Source organism: Pelobates fuscus, chromosome 3, assembly GCF_036172605.1.
Source record: "Pelobates fuscus isolate aPelFus1 chromosome 3, aPelFus1.pri, whole genome shotgun sequence".
NCBI lineage: Eukaryota > Metazoa > Chordata > Amphibia > Anura > Pelobatidae > Pelobates > Pelobates fuscus.
In genome coordinates, this window is record NC_086319.1 from 223,746,761 (window position 1) to 223,769,550 (window position 22,790).

General features: G+C 37.8%; 1 protein-coding gene across 2 annotated transcripts in view; it reads left to right on the forward strand.

Moving 5' to 3' along the window:
- Positions 1–22,790, forward strand: part of RELN (reelin) — a 466,948-nt gene that overhangs the window by 423,748 nt on the left and 20,410 nt on the right. For both annotated transcript variants that reach the window (XM_063448139.1, XM_063448140.1), the window contains exons 47-61: positions 3,169–3,309; positions 4,078–4,255; positions 4,798–4,991; positions 5,484–5,740; positions 6,424–6,578; positions 8,426–8,640; positions 9,760–9,937; positions 10,090–10,265; positions 11,140–11,243; positions 11,831–12,073; positions 13,279–13,454; positions 14,111–14,184; positions 15,242–15,403; positions 20,761–20,918; positions 22,189–22,408. In XM_063448139.1, coding sequence (XP_063304209.1) covers positions 3,169–3,309; positions 4,078–4,255; positions 4,798–4,991; positions 5,484–5,740; positions 6,424–6,578; positions 8,426–8,640; positions 9,760–9,937; positions 10,090–10,265; positions 11,140–11,243; positions 11,831–12,073; positions 13,279–13,454; positions 14,111–14,184; positions 15,242–15,403; positions 20,761–20,918; positions 22,189–22,408 — 2,631 coding nt within the window. The remainder of the gene's footprint in view (positions 1–3,168; positions 3,310–4,077; positions 4,256–4,797; positions 4,992–5,483; positions 5,741–6,423; positions 6,579–8,425; positions 8,641–9,759; positions 9,938–10,089; positions 10,266–11,139; positions 11,244–11,830; positions 12,074–13,278; positions 13,455–14,110; positions 14,185–15,241; positions 15,404–20,760; positions 20,919–22,188; positions 22,409–22,790) is intronic.

Below are 22,790 nucleotides of genomic sequence, written 5' to 3' on the forward strand. Positions count from 1 at the left end.
AGCACCCTGGTAATTCACTTCAGAAACATTTTTTACGCAAGTTAAGTTTTTACTTTTTTCCATGTTAGCTTAAAATGCTGTGCCATAACGTCCCTAGGAGCCAAGGATAGATACTACGTATTGATGCACACATACTAACTGATTGAAAAACATATAAGCTTTGTCTAGGTTCATATCCTTTATTACTGCTCAACGATATACTACTCCTTAGTATATACATACTTAGCTAAAATGCGCTGTACAGGGCGGTAACTTAAGTAATGGCTCGGCTATCAAGTTAGGTGTCGTTTTGCCTACACTGTTAAACATTCACAAAGGGAAAGCACCCTGGTAATTCATTTCAGAAACATTTTTTACGCAAGTTAAGTTTTTACTTTTTTCCATGTTAGCTTACAATGCTATGCCACAACATCCCTAGGAGCCAAGGATAGATACTATTTATTGATGCACACATACCGACTGATTGCTGCATAATAGGGTGTAAAGTCGTTTCTAACCGCATAATTAATAACCAGACAACTGCACCGAATAGTAAGTCACCGCAGCTTGAAATTGTATATGCCCCTCATGATAAAAGATTGACAGTTTTTAGTTTATTTAATTTCTTATTAGATATTATTCTTTTTGTACACATATTTCATAGCATGCCTATGGCACTATTAATCAGACATTGTTATAATTCTAATTGACAAGATTTATCATCGCCAGACTGGTGCAATACCTCTGCCATATATGCTTGCCGCACCGAACGATTAAAGCACCTAGTTGCGCCTGTATTTGCTCTTAACATACGTTTTTATTTTTAAGCTTCCCATTCAATATGCAAGATAGATTACTAGTGGCTATAATTGACTCACAAGGTGACCAGCAGTGCAGCACTGCACTTAAATGCTAGGGTAGTACCGATGATTGGCATTCTGTAAAATCATACTGGACCTCTGCGTAGGCACCAGCGTATTCACAAATTACTTTTCAACACACTGAGCCTCTGCGCAGGCAATACTGCAATTAACCTTATAAAGAGCCTCTGCGCAGGCAACATTACGCTTAATCGCAGGTTTGCGATGTCTTCATGTGATAACAATAAACATATTCAAAACAAAACATTGCATTGTTACAAGAGTATACAATATTACAAAAATACAATATACAATATACAGGCTATAAATATATATACACACATATATAAATTTAACCCCTTAAGGACACAACTTCTGGAATAAAAGGGAGTAATGATGGAATATTTCCGTCATGTGTCCTTAAGGGGTTAACATATAACAGGTGATAAATATATTCAACCATGACAGGTGCATTCTGTGCTGAGGTATATTGCCATAGATCTCTTAAAAGATTTTAGATTGAATGAAGATTTGACTGTTTCCCTGAGGCTATTCCATAGTTGTGGTGCTAATGCTGTGTATTGAATAAAGCCTTAGCCATTGCCCTTACCCACTTAAATCTTGCCTCGTGAATTACTGGGAAAAAGAAGGGTAGCGGAGGGATGGAATAGGAGAAATCAGCAGTCAGGTATATTTCATTACAAAATCTTACTTCCAGGCTACTTCTGTTCCTCACATTTTCATGTCTCCAATGGTTTTATTCTGTCTTTTTCTTTCCTTTCTTTCTTACTTTTTTTTTTTTACAAGGGTCTCCATGTTGTGAGACCAAAGTCTTATCTTCAAAAGAAACCAACTTGAATGTCTTGTTGTTGTTACTGTTTCTTATAATTTTCTGCATGTCTGACTTTGTTCTTACTGTTTATTCTGAATCATGAAAAAGCTTAATAAAAATCTTACGTTTTAGGTTTAAATCATTTTAAAATGCACATCTTTATGGTGGATTGTCTTGTTCCATTCTGCCAGGGTAGGAAAGGGTTTACCAGATGTCATACTGCCATCTTGAGTTCACATGGAGTAATTTTTGATCCGTGAGAGAAACAGGAACTTAAAATACAAATGTTTGCCGAGTGTAAACCTGTGTATTATGATGCCCTGCAGTAAATGTTTATTTGGTGGAGACTATTTATAATTTTTTCTCCTTACCACCAGCACTCACAATGTAGGATCTGTCTGGTGCACAAAACTCCCTGTTTAAAAATCTAGTTTAGAGTTTCGTATCCCCTTCATGATATGTGATGTTTACATTTTTGCTAGGTGTTCACTAATGGGTGATTCATTTTATACAGTAATATGAAATATATATATATATATCGGTTTTAAAAATAGTATGTTTTAGTTTTGAATTTGTGTTCAAACAAATGGATTGCATGCATAATGTACCTCTGGAAAAAGGATTGTGCCAAAATATATTGGAAAGACACGGTTGACTTCAGAGTAATCAATCCCACTTTAGTGCTTATTTGAAAAGTCTGTCAAACATGTTAATAAATGTATCTGTGCAGTCAAATGACTGGTTTCTTCTGTTCACAACATGCACATTTTTAGTCGAAATTTTCCCAATAGGCCCTTCCGACAAACTATTTACTTTTGTTTTTAATATGGTTTCCCTTCCATTAAAAAAAGGTATCATATTGTATAAATGTGTGGATATTGTAGTTGACCTCTGAAAATACATCCAAGAGGTATGATGGCAGAAACACCCCCACACAGGGTTCCTCACTACATTTTAGCAAATGAAATCCAGATGGCAAAATGGAAGATGAAATAGCCAAGGTGTGACTATGGCTGAGTTTGAGAATTTTCCTGGCGAGTTATATTAGCCTCAGTTTCTCAATTTGGATATATTTCAGTGACATGCAATGTTTAGAAATAGTATTAACATTAAGTTTAGTAATAACTCTGACAAGATTGTTCACTAATGTGTGAATTGTCAGGAATTCAAAGTTTAAAAGTTTAGACCATTCTTTTAGACAAATGTGTTAGTTGCATTGTTTTCAGCTCACCTGCTTCAGCCTAAAATTTGACTATTCCTGACAATTCAGAGTTTAGTGAATAACTGTGTATGCCAAGTTTCCCATCTGTAGTAGGTGTTCATACAATATTTATTCTGTATTACTGTTCGTTGCTTGAATAAGCCATGCATGGCAAATGCAATACCTATGTCCTATGTAACTGTAAAGATACCCATTCTAGATTTTACACATATATTCATTATATTATTACACTGAAAAAAAAAATTATGAACATGTGTCGTTTTCTAATTCTGCAGGTCTCAAGCTACTCGATTCCGTTGGAATCAGCCATCACCATTTGAAAAGCAGCAAACCTGGGCTATTGATAATGTCTATATTGGCGATGGATGCATAGATATGTGCAGCGGCCATGGGCGATGTGTGCACGGGGACTGTGTGTGAGTATTACAGATCACTGTATTATCGGCTAGGTTTCTTTTAAGAATTGTTCTTAAAAACCTTTTATGGCACAAAATGAACACTATTTATTAAGATCAAAATGGTATTGCTTCTACATTTCCAGTAAAAAAGGTATAGTGTACTTTTTTTCTTCTGACCTATAAGTAGAGATTATTGCTAAAATATTGTTTCTTACATGTTTGAAAAGGCACAATGGTGTGTTTCTGTCTTTTGTGTTGTGTATGATAACAGTGATGCACAACATGTGGCAGTAGTGACTGAAGAAAAATATTGACCGATATTGCATTGACTTATTAGAAAACTATTTAACAAGTCAAGCTATTCCAAATGGCAATCTGTGGTAACAGTTACATTAAGTGCTGTAAGGACATTTATACATTGCAGCTGATTGTAGACACTCTGTGAATACCGACAGCCCTAGACTATTGGTGCCAGTGCACTGTGTGATATTAAGTCCTTTCTGCCGGTGAATGTCTGCCCAGAATTAAGAAGGGCAGGTGCAGAACTGTGAATGGATTACAGCAGCAAACTGGCCAGCAACAATTGTGAAGCCTTGTATTGTTCTTACAATATTTATAATATAATTCTAGCTTTATTACACTATATTGTTTCATTTCAGCTTCTGTATATTGAATTCATTTTCATATATTTATTGTTTTTTACTTTTCACAAGTGTCTGTTTTGTGCTTTCTTTATGTTCATTGGGTTAAACTATCTGTTTTTAACACTAAATACTGGGTTTACAGATGTGATGACTATTGGGGAGGAATTTATTGTGATGAGCCAGAGGTGTCTCTCCCAACTCAGTTAAAAGACATGTTTAACCGAGCCCCGGCTAGCCAAAACTGGCTGACTGTGAATGGCGGCAAACTAAGCAGTGTGTGTGGAGCTGTGGCATCAGGGATGGCTCTTCATTTCAGCGGGGTTAGTATGAGCATTGTCTGATTGGTATTCTTAACTCTTTATATGTAAACATTCTTTCTGTATAATGTCCTATATAAAAAGGTGGAACCATCTAAATCTGATGAACTTTTGCTTGCAACAAAATTAAAGTAATCTGCGTTTTCAGTGAAAAGGAAATATGGTTTGTCTATGAAATATTTATTAGGTAGGGGCAGGCCAGTACATTTCAACAAAGTTAGGAGATATGCTAGAGGAAATATATATTTCTAAAATATTATAAATGGCATATTAAATGCAGAAACGAAACATCATGTATAACAATTGGGATGAATGTAAAATACTGCAATCACGGCTCAGAATATAAATGCAATGTTTCAGTATGATTTGTTTTGCCAGTACAGTATTTTACTTTAGTGTGCTTTAATGTGCTTCACCAGTTCTCTTGTAAATTATTATTACACATTGGATGAATGGTTTAATTCAAGCCTCACACTTCCATAAACAAAGGTAAATATTATATTTTGTAAAATATAATATGGCTAACTCATTTTTATTTTCCCCAGGGGTGCACCCGTTTGTTAGTATCTGTGGATCTGAACCTCACAAGTGCTGAATTTATTCAATTTTATTTTATGTATGGCTGTCTAATAACTCCTCATAGCCGTAATCAGGGGGTTCTTCTGGAATTCTCTATAAATGGAGGCATCAGCTGGCACCTTTTAATGGAAATATTCTATGAGGATTACAGAAAGCCAGGGTAAGTACAGCAAAGAACGAATTTGGCTCACAGAGACTTAGGGTGCTTGCAGATGGATTAGTGTTAATACAAATGTGTTGCACTTGATCTAAGTGACCTATCCATTTACATAAATGGTTATTGGTAGATCAAGTATTCACCTATAAATGAACTGAAGATCCCCACCACTTGGATAGCTCCGCAGCCATGCTTCTTAAAAAACAAACATGTCCCTGTTGGATCATGGAAGGTTCTCTTCGCATTTCCAATAAACATTTCAAATACATAACAAAATGTTAGTAGGTACACATTGACGCTAACCTGTATTTTTTATAAGTAGTCTCTAACCCGCTCTTTCATGTAAAATCATTATAATCCTTAATTTTAAAGAAACACTATGGGGGCAGGAACACAAACCCTATAGTGTTAAAACCACCTCCTTAGAAGGGGTTAAAACATACCTTATTGCCAGTGCTGTATGGGTCTGTGAAGCTTTCTTAATCTCTTTTGCAGATTTGTAAACATCATCTTGCCACCAAGTGCAAAAACGGTTGGGACCCGATTCCGTTGGTGGCAGCCCAAACACGATGGTTTAGAGCAAAACGATTGGGCCATTGACAATGTGCTAGTATCTGGTTCTTCAGATCAGACCACAGTCATGTTAGATACTTTCAGTGGAGCTCTTCTCCCACAACATGAGCGCACGCCTGCAGATGCAGGACCCACAGGAAGGATAGCTTTTGAAATTTTTGGTGAAGAAAAAACTACAGGTAATGATCTTTAAACATGGCCTTTACTCTTCATTTACAGGTTTACTCTTTCATATTTACACTATTTAAGGTTTTGTATTTACTTGGTTGTTATTGATTTACTTTTACACGATAGATTAGGACTGGACATCTCTAGTTTCAAAGCTGTTGTTGATATTGTAGATAGATAATAGTTCCATGAAAGAATTACTCTATTTATTAGGCATTTGATGGGCAAAATGGTTTCTGGTCAAATCCCCAGCTGCACAGATTTTCTGATTTTTCACACATGAGGGGGTTTCCATTAGTACAAGTAAATCGGTCATAATGACTGAGAAACATATTGATCCACTGTTATCCTATGAGGGGGTGTAAAAAGCATGCATTGTATAAGATGCTGGGAACCTCTGTCAACAAGTCTACAGAGATATTTGCAAAATTGGCGACTGTGGTGATTTGAAATTGCACATTGGAAGCTGAACATGAACCATTTTCCAACTCTGCTGTTTTTCCAGTTATGATATATTGGCATAAAATGTTACATTTCTACTAGCATAGGGAATACTATTAGTAGTGTGCTACTATTATTGTTGTTAATCACTCATCCACCTATTTCTTTATTGGCTTGTCTAGATAGTCCTCTATAGATTTGATATTTGGCCTTCAGTTATAGCTAATCAGAATTCTTTTGTTTCCATTCACAGTTAATGAACACTGGCTATTCCACGATGACTGTAGTATAGAGAGATTCTGTGACTCCTCTGATGGAGTAATGATTTGCGGGAGCCATGATGGGCGAGAAGTGAATACCGTTACTCATGACCTGACACCAGCAGAAGGATGGATCATGCAGTTCAAGGTCTGTCCTGTCCATATTGTGTCCATATTACTGTGAATGTAGCATGCTATGGTTTCACTAGAGCAGTGATTCTAAACTCAGCCTTCTAGCACCTTCAATGGTCCACGTTATGTCAACACGCCGACTGGTACTGAAGTGGCAGATGCCTTTTGGCGATCTTTGAGGGTTGGGACCTGGTTCAAAGCCACTGCAGTAAAGGAGGCATGTGTTATTAGCATTACTTGCATCTTCCCAGTGCACTATTAAATATGGATTCAAAGCTAACACTGTATACAGGAGACTCCACAATACAAACGCAAAGTAATAAAAAATATATACAACTAAACTTTAACTTTTAGTGGTACATCAGCGGCTCAAGACTAGAAGTAAAATGGTAAGAAGCAAAGCCTTATGAAATGTATTTTATATATAATCAGCCTTTACCTTGGTAATTTACCAGTAAAAATGCCCCCATCAGAGCATTCTTAACTGTCAAATCAAACTCATCCAACAAAGCAGACAGAAATCACACTGTTAGTTTGTGGTGTGATCCAAATAAATAACAATGAATGGCAGTATAGGATAATTGTTGCTGTTGACAAGCTACATGTATAGTAATAGGCTTACAAGTGGGTACCTTTCATTTCTAATGATTGAAGTGTATTATGGTTAGCATCCAGGAGATGGCACTGTTGTTTTATAATGGTAGTGCAGTATAGCAAAGTATTCTTTTTATTTTCTCAAGTCAAATGAGAAATCAGACCTACTATGCAAAATGAAATACACATGATTGTATATGAACAGAATTGATAGCATAATAAGGTGGACATATTAGATATCAGTACACATGAGATATATCGTGAAACTAAGTCTCTAAAAGAACCTGCATTTTTACGAATCCATGGTCTGGGCATCACCTAATACATCATAAATGACATTATCTTCATCCCAAAGCGCAGTGGTTTATACAAGGGGTAAGGGCATTTGTCACCCTCTACCGAGGTAATGATAAGTAATCCCCACTCCACCATTCACCATGGAGAAAAGGGAAAAAAACTCATAAAGAGACCTTCTCATTAAATGGGCACTATAGTCACAAAGACAATTTTAGCTTAATAAAGCAGTTTTTGTATATAGATCATGCCCCTGCTTTCTCACATCTCAATGCTCTACCATTTATAAATTAATTCACTTTGTTTATACAGCCTTAGGCACACCTCCCTGCACGTGACTTACACAGCCTTTTTAAACACTTCCTGTAAAAAGTCATCTAATGTTTACACTTCCTTTATTGAAAATTCTGTTTAATTTAGAATTGTTTATCTCCTGCCCTGTTAATAGCTTGCTAGACCTTGCAGAAACCTCCTGTATGTAAAGTTAAATTTACAGAGCAGGATATAAAAACTTGAATGATTACTCGCTTTATCTTGACCATGCAGCTGCCCCCGCCCCCTTTTACAGTGCTAATTGTATGTAAGGCTTTTGGTATATATCATCTTGCAACATTTATGTGGTGTGCATTTTTTGTCATGTCCAGTTATTTTCTACAACAAACCTGCAGAAATTATGGAGAATCTTCTTGTAATTGTTTTTTTTATACTGGTCTGGTACCCTAAAGAGTGCAGTTGAAGGTTTCTTTACTTTACATCATATCATAGGGCCCTGTATATATAAATGGAATCACGTTGTATATTTGCCTTTTTTTTCAAGGAACATGCTTTAAGACAGCATTTTTTTTTATATCTATTCATTATACATTTATATATTTTATTATATTACCTAATTATTTGTATAATTAAGCATTATATTTTCTGTTACCTTTAAATACGTGTCTAAATTACACCTACATTCTTTGGTCGGTATTTTAGATTGCTGTTGGCTGCCGGATTCCTGAAAGAAATGTGCAGAACCAAGTTCACATCCAATACTCAACAGATTTTGGTGTGAGTTGGAGTTACTTAGTTCCACAGTGTTTGCCTGCTGATCCAAAATGCTCTGGTGGTGTCTCACAGCCATCAGTTTTTTTTCCAACTAAGGGATGGAAGAGGGTGATCTATCCCCTACCTGATAGCCTCATTGGCAAGTAAGTGGTAATCACATTTAACCTGCAAGTCCCAACAACTTTAAATTTCATGTGTCTATGTATCTTTCATCTATTTAAACAGCTTTCAAGATGAGATCACTTTACCTGTCATTATTGATGTACCTACAGTATGTGCCATGTCAGCAATTTATTACATGATTTGCATTGCATGATTATTCATTCCCTTTATATTACTATCATTTTTACTATCAGGAGTATAAAAAATAATTAGAAAAAAATAATTTGATAGTTATGGAGATTTAACCTTAAATGTAATAACTCATCTCTGATGAAATAAAGTTTTTCCTTCTGGGTCATATCATTCAGTTAGTCAGGGAGGAGGGAGAAGTGAATGGATCCTATCATTTCTCAGTTAGCATTGCATTAGCGATCCAGAGATAGATAAAGATTGCTATATCAGTCACAAATACTTCAATAACTTTAGAAATATATGATTCAACTGCACTTACTGTGTGTGAGCACTATGATCAGATTACATTCTGTTGCCATTTTTAGCAAGTTGTATTGCTAGTAAGGTCTCTATGGCCCTTGCACATACTTACAAGCATGGTGTTTGATCAATATTGTTTTTGTCACATCTACTGGGCTTTTTGTTGCCTTTATACTAACTTGTCAGACCCTGTGTGAAATATTACATGATAAGGACACTGTATACTTTCTAAAGTCTTTCATTTGCCAAATATTATTTTATAAAAGCTGTACATATAAGTGAAATATAAAAAATGTGTAGATTTAAATAATTTTAATTTGTAATTTAGTCCAAAAAACGATTTATACACAAAATAGCTGTTTTTGATATGCCTATATGCATCCTCTGCTTTAATAAATGTTAAGCTAATGTTTTTTCAATCAAAAAGGGTTTATTGATCATCCCACTTCCTATTTACACAATGAGCACCAACCATATCTTTGTATTATACATAAGTATTCATAAATATTATCTATATCCATGGGTACACATATCTGAATCAATAGGAAATCAATAAGACCATACAATGATACAATTTAATATATATATATACCATGTATCTGGTTAATCAGTTGTTTGATGATATAAACAATACTCTATTGATTGATAGAACCATTTTTTCTATATAGTCCTGTCAGATTCCAGTTTTACCAGAAGCATTCAGACTTGCAGTGGGCAATAGACAACTTCTACATTGGCCCTGGTTGTTTGGACAATTGTAACGGTCATGGTGACTGCTTGAAGGAGAAGTGTATCTGTGATCCTGGATATTCTGGAACAAACTGTTACTTGTCACAACCCCTCAAGGTATGTGTGATTTGTGTGCCTGTTGTTCAGTGTATTTTATGAAGAAATGCTTTGTGTTTCTGATGACAACAATTGGGCAATGTTACAGATCATTTAGTGATAAAAAATTTTTACAAAGCTCTTGACGAATGGTTTTGTTGCCTGCTTTGCAGACCTTCCTTAAGGAACGCTTTGACAATGAGGAAATAAACTCTGATTCATGGCTGTCTGTGGAAGGAGGAAAGACGTGTACAGACTGTGGGGTTCTGGCCGAGGACACAGCTCTGTATTTTGGATCAGCTGCAGTGAGGCAAACTGTAACTCAGGACCTGGACCTCCGTGGGGCAAAGTAAGTTGCTATATTATTATACCGGAGCTGTATGCCCCCGTATGGCACATACCTATATATAGAGATGTTATAAATACAAAATATAATACAATGTATATGTTAAAACAAAATACAACTTTAAAAATTTAATTATATTTTATGAAATATTATGAAGTTAAGAAAAAACGAGAAGTGAAAATAAGATTGCCAGTTGACCTTTATGAATGGCCTTTGATCTCCAAAGTTAGCCGATGGCATAGAGTTCATATAATGCTGTCCCGACCAATTGAAACCATGGGCAGTCACTTACATTGCTTAGCAGACTACCTGGATGTACTTATGTAGTGTAGGTTGAGAATTGAGAAATGCTTTCCTATGGACTGTTTGAATGCGCACGTGGCAATTGCCACACATGCGCATTCCGCTCCACTCGGGAGCTGCCGTTGGTAGGGGAGGAGAGGTCACCAGCGCCGAGGGAGCCCGGCGCTGGATTAAGGTAAGTAGCTGAAGGGGTTTTAAACCCCTTCAGCGCCAAGGAAGATGGACCCTGAGGGTGGGGGCACCCTTATGGCACTATAGTGTTAGAAAAACGGGTTTGTTTTCCTGACACTATAGTGATCCTTTAAATGTGAAATGTTGCCTTCTAAAGTAAGGTATGTACGTGCAGCAGTATAGCACTTTGGACTAGGATTTGCCGATTTAGTTTTTTTTTTTTTAACTAATATGTTCCAATGTCTTGTACATATCTCAGTATATAATAATTAATGTTTTGGTTAAGCACCTACTTGTTTAGCAGGATCAGTACCAGTCCATGTAATTCCAGTAGGTACTGCATTTGTGCTATGTTTTATATGTTTCATGACATGATTCATATAAAGGTATTTCTGTCTCCTAGGTTTGTGCAATACTGGGCAAGAATTGGCAGTGAAAATATGACATCTTGTCGCAGACCAACGTGCAGGAAAGAAGGCGTCTTATTAGATTATTCTATAGATGGCGGTATGTTGATATTCTTTGTGAATGTTTTCTTACGTTTACTATTACAGGTTTGTTTTGCACATAGAGACCCCATTTTAGCACCACACAATGATTACATAAACATCTGGTAGATGGTACAAATCAAATAACATAAAAAAAAGAAAACATTCTCTGTCTAAAGAAAAGACACAAATATAGGGAAAGCGTCCTTACTCAAAGGAATTGGGCAACATTTGGACCTTTTAGTGACTAGAAAATTAGTCTCAATATATCTCAGTATCATTTTAGAAATGGAGGCAAGAGGGAAGGAAAAGCCTCCAGTTTCTCAATCTGAGTAATTGGGGTACCACAGTGCAATTTATTTACTACAATGTATTATCCAGAGTCAAAGGCTGATGATCTGCAACCTGTTAATTCAAATACGTCATACAGTCTAGTGTTTGGGTTTTAGAGGAGAACTGGGAGACATGTTTGAGTGCAACATCTGTTAGAGATAAAGAATTTGTGCAACCCACTTTTTTATTTTCAGCGCTTATAAACTGTCTGACACATTTCATCTGCTATCCATGAACAAATCTTCATCTATAATATGTTATTGTTTGTTGTAGGTATGACTTGGACCTTGCTTCATGAATTGGATTATCAGAAATACCTCTCAGTTCGATATGATTACATACTTCTACCAGAGCAAGCCCAAACTAACACAACACGCCTGCGTTGGTGGCAGCCATTCATGGTTAGCAATGGACTTGTGGTTACCGGCCAAGATCGATCTCAGTGGGCACTTGATAACATCTTAGTTGGCGGAGCTGAAATCAACCCCAGTCAGCTTGTAGACACATTTGATGATGGTAGGTTTTCACCCTTAGTAAGCTAAATTTGTTTACTTATCATAATCCAAGAATACTCAGAGAAGGCCGCATCCACTGGATAATGTTTTACATGATTTATGATCATATTTCTCTAAATGTGCGAATCTCGAGCTCAGCCAACATGTAACAAACAAACACTGAACTCAAATGAAGGTGCCTGCTAACAGAACCCCCAAAGGCGACACGGTAACCATATTTGTTTCATTGTAATTAAAATATTTTTTTTTAAATACAGCAACGCACACCATGAAAAGAATCAGGAAATTAAAATTAAGGAAAATAAATATGGGCACTAATAGCCCAATGCGTTATGTGTGTATTTGCACTTTGTTAAAAACTGAATTGGTTTTTAAGCACACAATTCTAACAAGTGTAATACTTATGAAGGGAGAAAAGAGGATTAAATCTAACCAACATGTAATGAACAGGTAATTATTGCCCAGCAAAAAGAAAATGTAAAACAAAGGTGAGGGGTGAATATTTGCAAACCAAACTAGAGTACAGTGAGGTTAAATTAATCTTTCAAACGTGTACTCGAAAACATCGGGTTTGAATAGCGAATTTGGTATTCCTAACTATTTTTGGCACATGGGAAACATTTATACTTTTTTAGTTAGGTATGGTACGTTATTTTAGTTTGGGTTTTGTTTCAAAATCAGTGTTTATTAAAACAGTGGTTTTTGATTGGAGTAACCATTTAATTGAAATTGTGTTTTTAAAAAGTAACATTTTAAGCACAAAATGTGTTTTTGCTGTTAGTGCCCATGTTTATTTTTCTTCATTATTTTCTTCTTGTTGTTCCTACCTCTTTGTATAAGTATTGTATAGTATGAAGCGACAACACAGTCCATTTGAGATTTAATGTAAATGCACGATTTTATTAACCTCTTATTGACAGATGACAGGTCGACAATATCACATTAATATGAATTGCCTAACTCCCGCCTTGAAGGGCTACTTACTTAAATCTACCAGTCTCAAGTGATACTGTCATATACTGTTTATTTTTTTGTTCCTGCTAAGTTGTTTCACGACTACACTAGCTAACTGATTAAGTCTTTAACAGGACAAGTCAGAAAAGGGGTTTATGTCAGGTGGACTCATGGACACATCAGTATATGATTCACAATAGTTACTGCACAGTAAGTTTCTTAAATCTCAGTTTGTTTTCATTTGCCTTTTAGAGGGAACCTCTCATGATGAACACTGGAGTTTTTTCCCCAATGCTGTGCGAACTGCTGGATTCTGTGGAAACCCATCTTTCCACCTCTACTGGCCCAACAAGAAGAAGGACAAGACACACAACATACTGTCCTCAAGGGAGCTTATTATACAGTCAGGTTATATGATGCAATTTAAGGTATAATTTTATTTAAAATAATTTGTCAGTCAATAGTAACTGTGAAAAAATCTTAGTGAATTAACCAGGTTAAAATGTGCAGATTCCTTGTCAGTTCCTTATAATTCCTGATTTAGAGAATAAACACCTTTTTTTGCCTACTATATATTTAATATTTTACAGATGTGATTAATAAAATGTGGGTATAAGTCATTTCACTTACTATTTAAAAAGAACGAATGTGCAGGATCCTTGAAAATGTTTGAGAAGTTATGAGAATTACCAGTCATAGGCAAACTCTTGTTCTCCGTTGTCCCCATTCCTACCATACCATTTCCGTAGCTAAAGTATGTTTTGAGGTTTATTTTAGTCTTGTAGTCTACTTATTTAAACTATTCTGCTTTCTCATTTAGAAAACTTATGAAATTGTTTATTAATCTGTATTATTATGTTTTCTTTTAATAATGAATCATACCAAAGTGTTTATGGGTCTTTTTTTTTTCTATTTCGTTTAATAATAATAAACCACTTTTTCCGTTAATCCATGACATCAGGGGCATTGTAAATCATGATTATGTATTCTGTTGCAAAGAAGACACAAATTAGCACTAGATAGGCAAATCTCATGATGGAAACTGCATTTTGCTACAATATTCTGTATATGTAATGTGTTTCAGATTGTGGTTGGCTGCGATGTGAACGCCTGTGTTGATCCTCACTCTGTAATGCTTGAATATACAAAGGATGCTAGGTTAGTGAAACATTATTATATTGTTTGTGTATACTTTAATTTATAAAGTACCTGCAAGAACTACATATGTGCAGTTCTTTACATCACCAAATAGCTTTTATTTAAAGCAACACTGTCACTTCTGGGATCTTTTGTTTTTCAAAAAAAAAAAAAAAGGTGACATTCAATTCTGCCACCGGGTCGAATGGGAAGGGAGGTAGATATATTTACCTGAAGATATTTATCATCTGCAAAACCATCTTTGGGTTCAAATCCTGGTAGACAAAGCCATCATTACTGGTGGTTAGCAGGACTAAAAGACAGGGACTCACCAATGATTTTGTTTCTCATTTTTGAAAGCAATGCAATAGTCATCACTTATAATGATAGCTGGGAAGTGTCAATACACAAATGCATTACGTTATCTTTTTTATTTTTGGATTACATTGGCATTTCAGTGAAATTCCAATTTAGACAATATGAGTTTTTCGTTAAGATTCTACCTTTATGAAAGACTGAAAACTAAGCATGTTACTTTAAGGATATAGCTTAAAGGAATTCTGTAATGTTAGAGAACGCTAGTTCTCTCTGGTCTCCCCCTCCATTACACCCCCTCCAAACCCTTTATGTACTTGCCGATTCCAGCGCCGATGTCCTTTGGTGCTGGGTCCACGCTTCGCCTCCTCTGATGTCATCCGATGGGGGCCTAATGCGCATGTGCCGCAAGCGCATTGGGCCCTCCCCATAGGAAAGCATTGCATCACTGCTTTCCTAAGGAGATTTCAATGATGCTGGATATTCTCGTGCAGAGTGTGAGGATGTCCAGCGTCATTTAGGCTACCTAGAGTCCGTTAGGATCCAGGAAGCCTTAGGCAGTCTTAGTTTCTTCAGGTAATCATTGCAGTTTCTCTAAACCTGCCATGATTTACATTGCAGGGCCAAGTGGGACAGAGGCACTGCACCCAGATCACTTCAATGAGATGATGTGGTCTGGGTGCCTATAGTGTCCCTTTAAAGATATAGCTTATATATCTATGTGTGTTGACGTTGTTTGTCTGTTTATATTTGTGTTTAACAGAACAGATTCCTGGCAGTTGGTGCAAACCCAGTGCCTACCATCCTCTTCGAATAGCATTGGCTGTTCACCATTTCAGTTCCACGAAGCCACAGTCTACAATTCAGTGAACAGCTCTGTTTGGAAAAGGGTAACTCTGCAACTCCCAGATCATGTCTCATCAAGGTAAGTCACCATCATTAGCATAATCAGTGTCACTTTCATAGAGTACGGTCACACTGCATGTCAAGTAGAAGATTATTTGTGAACACCTGCTATCTTTTTAAGTTGTCAACTGAAAATTTTGCATTTCTTTCACCCAATTTAACTCTTGCAATGCTAGGTCATTTTTCCATTTCAAAGACCCCGCAGGCCTGGCTAATTTTGAATATCATACCTTTGATTTTACAACCTATGAGCTCACACCTTACTCTTTAAAGGGACACTGCAGCAGCTTCATCTCATTAAACTGGAAGGAAGTCAGATTAAAGTGGAATCATAGGGGCTTATGCACTAAACACCAAAATTGTATTAAATTAAAAACTAAATTTCAATTCACTATTTTTTTTGTGTGTGTTTGGTTAATATATTTCTCAGTTCACTAGAAAGCCATAGTAAATATATAAACTGCACTGCATTTACCAAGATGCTAAGGGAAAGAATAACGTGGTTAAATAACATCCTATCTAAAATGAAGCCAATAGTATCTAAACACAATCTTGTTTAGAAACTCATAAATAAAACCTTGTATTAGTTGTAATACTTATAGTTTTTGTTTATGTCATATCCAAAGTTGATCAGAATGTGGGTTCCAATATTGTTGAATGGGTAAGGCAGTGGCTGAGTGACAGGCAACAGAGGGTTGTAGTCAGTGGAGTATATTCGAAGCTTGGGCTTGTCACCAGTGGGGTACCTCAGGGATCTGTACTTGGACCCATTCTCTTTAATATTTTTATTAGTGATATTGCAGAAGGTCTTGATGGCTGGTATGTCTTTTTGCTGATGATACTAAGATATGTAACAGGGTTGATGTTCCAGGAGGGATAAGCCAAATGGCTAATGATTTAGGTAAACTAGAAAAATGGTCAGAGTTGTGGCAACTGACATTTAATGTAGATAAGTGCAAGATAATGCATATTGGACGTAAAAACCCAAGGGCAGAGTACAGAATATTTGAGTCCTAACCTCAACATCTGAGGAAAGGGATTTAGGGGTTATTATTTCTGATGACTTAAAGGTAGGCAGACAATGTAATAGAGCAGCAGGAAATGCTAGTAGAATGCTTGGCTGTATAGGGAGAGGTATTGGCAGTAGAAAGAGGGAAGTGCTCATGTCATTGTACAGAACACTGGTGAGACCTCACTTGGAGTATTGTACGCAGTACTAGAGACCGTATCTCCAGAAGGATATTGATACTTTGGAGAGAGTTCAAAGAAGGGCTACTAAACTGGTTCATGGATTGCAGGATAAAACTTACCAGGAAAGGTTAAAGGATCTTAACATGTATAGCTTGGAGGAAAGACGAGACAGGGGGGATATGATAGAAACATTTAAATACATAAAGGGAATCAACACATTAAAGGAGGAGATTATATTTAAAAGAAGAAAAACTACCACAACAAGAGGACATAGTCTTAAATTAGAGGGGCAAAGGTTTAAAAATAATATCAGGAAGTATTCCTTTACAGAGAGGGTAGTGGACGCATGGAATAGCCTTCCAGCTGATGTTACATAGTTACATAGTTACATAGCTGAAAAGAGACTTGCGTCCATCAAGTTCAGCCTTCCTCACATTTGTTTTTTGCTGTTGATACAAAAGAAGGCAAAAAAAAACAGTTTGAAGCACTTCCAATTTTGCAACAAGCTAGGAAAAAAATTCCTTCTTGACCCCAGAATGGCAGTCAGATTTATCCTTGGATCAAGCAGTTATTACCCTACATTGAAAGATTATATCCTTGAATATTCTGTTTTTGCAAGTATGCATCTAGTAGCTGTTTGAACATCTGTGTGGACTCTGATAAAACTACTTCTTGAGGTTAACACGGTGAGGGAGTTGAAGCATGCATGGGATAGGCATAAGGCTAGCCTAGATATAAGATAAGGCCAGGGACTCATTAAAGTATTTAGAAAATTCGGCAGACTGGATGGGCCAATGGGTTCTTATCTGCTGCCGTATTCTATGTTTCTATAAAAGGATTTTTAGCTCTGATATAAGATTAAGACATTGAAAGGAAAACAAATCAAGTTGTTATTTTGAATATTCACTTACGTTTCCCAATCATAGGCAGGGCTGGATTAACATAGGGGCTGATGGAGCTGCAGCTCCAGGCCCAGGCCCATGGAATAGGCCCATTTAAAAAAAAACATTTTTTTTTTTTCACACTGCTCTTAGGTTTGCCACCTGACTGGTATTTTACTGGCACAGCCGGTATTTGAGACTGTCTGGCCGTGCCGGTATTGCAGTAATACCAGCAATACAAATGCAGGTATTTTTCTCAGAATAAATGGAGATTACTCTGCAATACCAGCACCGGCCAGTAAGGGTCACTGTGTGTGGAGAGAGGCAGGTATGGGAAGTTACAGCATATCCCTGCCTCTCTCTACTACTCACTGATCCATGAGGGAGCAGCAACACAGCACAGAGTCCAGACAACAGCTCTAAGTGAGGGATGGGGGAAAGATAGTAGGGACACATGGGGACACTGAGACACTAGGGGACACATGGGGACACTGAGACACTAGGGGACACTGAGACACTAGGACATATGGGGACACAGACACTGGGAGACCTGGGAACACAGACACTTGGGGACACTGGAAAACATGGGGACACTGAGACACTAGGGGACACTGGGGACACATGGGGATGCTGAGACACTAGGGGACACTGGGGACACATGGGGATGCTGAGACACATGGGGACGCTGTGAGACATAGGGACATTGGGAGACACTGAGAAATTGGGACACGGAGACACTATGTCCCCATTTCTCCCAGTGTCCCCATGTCCCCCAGCCAGTGTCCCTAGTGTCTCAGTGTGCCTAGTGTCCCCATGTGTCCCAGTGTCCCCATGTCTGTGTCCCCATGTCTATGTCCACAACTGTCCCCATATCTCCCAGTGTCCCAAGTATCTGTCTCCCAGCCAGTGTCCCCTAGTCTCCCAGTGTCCCCTTGTCTCCCAGTGTCTGTGTTCCCATGTCTCTGTGTCCCTAGTGTCTTAGTGTCCCCAAATGTTTCAGTGTCCCCATGTCTCTCAGTGTCCTCAAGTGTCTGTCTCCCAGCCAGTGTCCCCTAGTCTCCCAGTGTTTGTGTTCCCATGTCTCTGTGTCCCTAGTGTCTTAGTGTCCCCAAATGTTTCAGTGGCCCCATGGCTCAGTGTCTGTGTCCCTAGTGTCTCAGTGTCCCCATTTCTCCCAGTTTCCCTAAATGTCTCAGTGTCCCCATGTCTCCCAGTGTCCCCATGTCTGTGTGTTCCCGGGTCTCTCAGTGTCCCCATGTCTCTGTGTCCCCGGGTCTCACTGTGTCCCCAGTATCCTAGTGACATGGGGACACACTGAGACATTGGGACACTGGGAGAAATGGGGACACTGAGACACTGGGAGACTAGGGGACTGGGCGACATGGGGACACTGATACATAGGGACACTGGGTGACTTGCGAGACTGAGACACTGGGAGACAGGGAGACATTGGGAGCAATCCATCTATACAGCAGAATCAAACTGTGAGTAGTTTGTTGGTGATTTTACAGAATTTTCTCTGATGTCACTCCTTGTGATTATACAAATGATTAAGGCTGGTATTTTTTTCCCAAGAAAGGTGGCAACCCTAACTACTCTTCACATACTCTTGCTTAAAGGAGCACTACAGGGTCAGGAACACAATCATGTATTTCTGACCCCATTATGTTAAAACCACCACCCTGGCCCCTTCTTGCCTCCCTAAGTATAGTAAAATATAACTTGTATTCAAGTCTGCAGCTGCTGGCTCTGCCTCTGAACTGACTGTCTGCTGACATCATCAGAAGTGGTGGTCTGAGCAAATTACAATACTTGCCCATAGGATTGGCTGAGACTGTTAACTAGGCAGATCAGGGGCAGAGCCAGCACAAGTCCAACATAGCCCTGGCCAATCAGCATCTCCTCATAAAGATAAATTTAATCAATGCATCTCTATGAGGAAAGTTCAGTGTCTGCATGCAGAGGGTGGAGACACTGAATGGCAGTGCTGCACACTAGGCAGTACTGCCACAGGAAGCACCTCTAGCAGCCATCTAAGGAGTGGCCAGTGGAGTTATTTTCTCTGAAAAGACAGTGTTTACTGCAAAAGGCCTGAATGGAATGATTCTATTTACCAGAACAAATACAATAAGCTGTAGTTGTTCTGGTGACTATAGTGTCCCTTTAAGTTTGGAAGCTTAAGAGGGATGTATGGGAACAAAACCTGTGTGGACTGGCTGACAATAAAATAAGTTTAGGTAATGCTGTTGGTCTCTCTAACACTGTGGTATGTCCCCTCCTTTCTTCTACACTCACTACATACACCTTTTCTCTGTCCCAGACTATATACCAGGAACTTCTGCCTGCTAGTAAGAAGATAAGGAGACAAGTGGACCAGCGAGTGCTAGGGGACAGTCCTTAGAAAGCATGGAGTGAGCGCATCATTAGACGCATTTATGTCAAGCTCAGAATGCTGCCTGCATAGTATGCCCTTAGTTGGCCAGCCTGCAGGATTGGCGGGCAGCCTGACATGCATTCATGCCAGGCTGTCCTTCAAATTCTTTGGACAGACATGCCCCCTTTTTGGGCATGTTCTCCCCTTTTGGCAAATCTGGTTACGTGATTCGCACCAGTGGCCAACCCTTTTACCCTGCCCATTGACTTCCTGCTTCACTGGACACTGCTGTTAGGGTGTATGGATTTACTTGAAAGATGAAAGCATAAATTAGAGAGAGATTAGCATAGAGTATGTGTTTTCTTATAGCTGCATCCTATGAGTTTCCCTCCAACACCATCTCCATCAGATACATGACGCTTGGGAGGTATGAATGTTTTAGTGTTTTTGGTCGATAAGATTCTGTAAATAGGCCCATCATAATTGTCAGCACCAGGCCCACTGGGCTCTTAATCCGGCCCTGATCATAGGAAATCTAAATCAAAATGGTTTAGCAAAATGTTGTTGTATCCCTGGTATCCAAGTGGCAAATATCTAATACCCTGTCAGAAATTCAGCCATGTGATATACATCTCCCAAGTGCCAACCTGCAGTGTTTCCTTTTTTGCTCCAGTAATATAGCTATACAGATGTCATCACTTGGGTTTCTGGGAGTTGTAGTTCAGTTCTGCTGAGAAGTATGGGATAAGCTTGTCACTATTATAGAAAGTCAAAAGAACATCATGAGTCACAGCTCACTGTAGAAGCTGCAAAACGTAGGGGTTTGCACTAAATGTGGGGACTTAAAACAGGAGTACTGGTAGTTAAGGTTTTTAATAAAGCTGTGAAACTATGAATTTTTTTATTCAAATATATGTTTTTTTTTAATAGTGCAACACAATTCCGCTGGATTCAGAAAGGTGATGATACAGAGAAGCAGAGCTGGGCCGTAGATCATGTATATATAGGAGAAGCTTGTCCTAAACTATGCAATGGTCGTGGATACTGTACAACTGGAGCTATATGTATATGCGATGAGGGATACCAAGGTATATTTAAAGCTTGTTCATTGTATGATATGAAAAGTCTATTTCCCCCTTCTATGTATCTAAACCTGGAAATGAGGGAACATGACTTTTATTTTACATGGAGGCGTAGGATCGAGGTTTTATAAAGGATCTGTGCGTATTGTCATTTGGCGCGTTTTGATAGCTTTGCATGAAATTAAAGTGGGACAAAGGACATATGTCATCTAGTACATACCTGAAATGAAATCAGCTGCATACATAGGTGAGGCTTGCTCTTATAAATATGAAGAAATATAAAAATATTCTATAAATCTATAAAGAATAGCTATAACTCTGTACTCTGTATAGCTACTCACTCTGTAACATAATATTCTAGGAAAATTGAGATTATACTTTAATCTGAGAGGCAAAGTTGATATAGAATATTTCAGCATGGGTTTCATTGATATTTTTATTGTGCACTATTATGTAATATGTAAATGGTAAGCATGTTAGACGTATTTTATTTTTTTCAATTGGAATTCCCTTCGAAGTCTGTACTATTCATACCTCAGTGACTATCAATGTGATGTATTTAGACTGGCTAAGGGAAGTACTTTAATCATTTTGGCACTGGAGGTATTGGTTGGGAGGCTTTATCTCTATGTTTTACTGGTACCTACATTGCATACCGAAGGTGCGAGTGCAACCAATGGTCAGCCTGGTGTGTATTCATGTAGGCTGATATGCCCATTTTTGAGAAGATCCAACCCCCTTCTGGGTGGGATACCACTCCTTTCTAAAATTGTTGACTCAGTCTGTGCTTGACCACACACAGTCCCAATTTCATACCTTTCAATTTGGGGAAGAAAAAAAACAAACCATAAAGCTTCTCCCATCTCACATCTAACACTATGGACTATTGTCCCAGAACCATCCTAATACTACAGAAAAGTCTAATCAACAGAATGATAGAGTGTTTTCAGTGTGTGGCATCTTGAAAGTTATTAATGGACAAGTCAAATATTTGCACTTCTAAGACCATATTATAATAAAAGTTTGCCAAAAAATAGTAAAGATTTGTACAACTCCAGGTAATAGCTTTCCTTTTATTTTTGCCAACCATTAAAATAAAAGAAAATTCATACATTTGAGACTGGTGTAAAAACCATACACAGGATACTTCCTCCTTCAACTGACCGATAGACTTTTATGTATGTGTTCTGTCAATATACAGAAAACATTGCCTCTATTATTTTATAAATTATAAAAAGGTATCTCAAAGTTTTTCAATGTCAATAATTGATTTCAGGGGATGACTGCTCCATTTTTAACCATGACCACCCAAGTTACATCAAAGACAATTTTGAGTCTGAAAAAGTTACAGAAACAAATTGGGAAAACATCCAGGGGGGAATGATTGGCAATGGATGTGGGCAGCTTGCTCCCTACGCTCATGGGGACTCATTATATTTCAATGGGTGCCAAATCAGACAAGCCATCACCAAGCCTCTTGATCTCACCAGAGCCAGGTAACTACATTACTATGCTATTAATCTCTTTTAATAAATGGGCTATATCGTGTTAAAATAAAGTATGTGTCATCCAAGACAAGAGTACACAGACTACATATTCTTTTTACCTTTTTTGTACCAAAGGAAAATGTACTAAAAATTGTATAAAACTTGTAAAGTTTGGTTATGCATGTCACTAACTCTTTCCTCACCGTGTGTCCTATCTTGCTTGTGGAGATTATATGTCAGATACAATCATTGGCATCAAGTTGAAAGCTAAGAACCAAGACTTGAGTGTAATATCTTATTCTGAAATTGGCATTTGTTCTCGACTAAATTGCGTTCCATATTATGTGTACATTCCTGCACATTTTCAATAATTCCTGCATTTCTTCTAAAT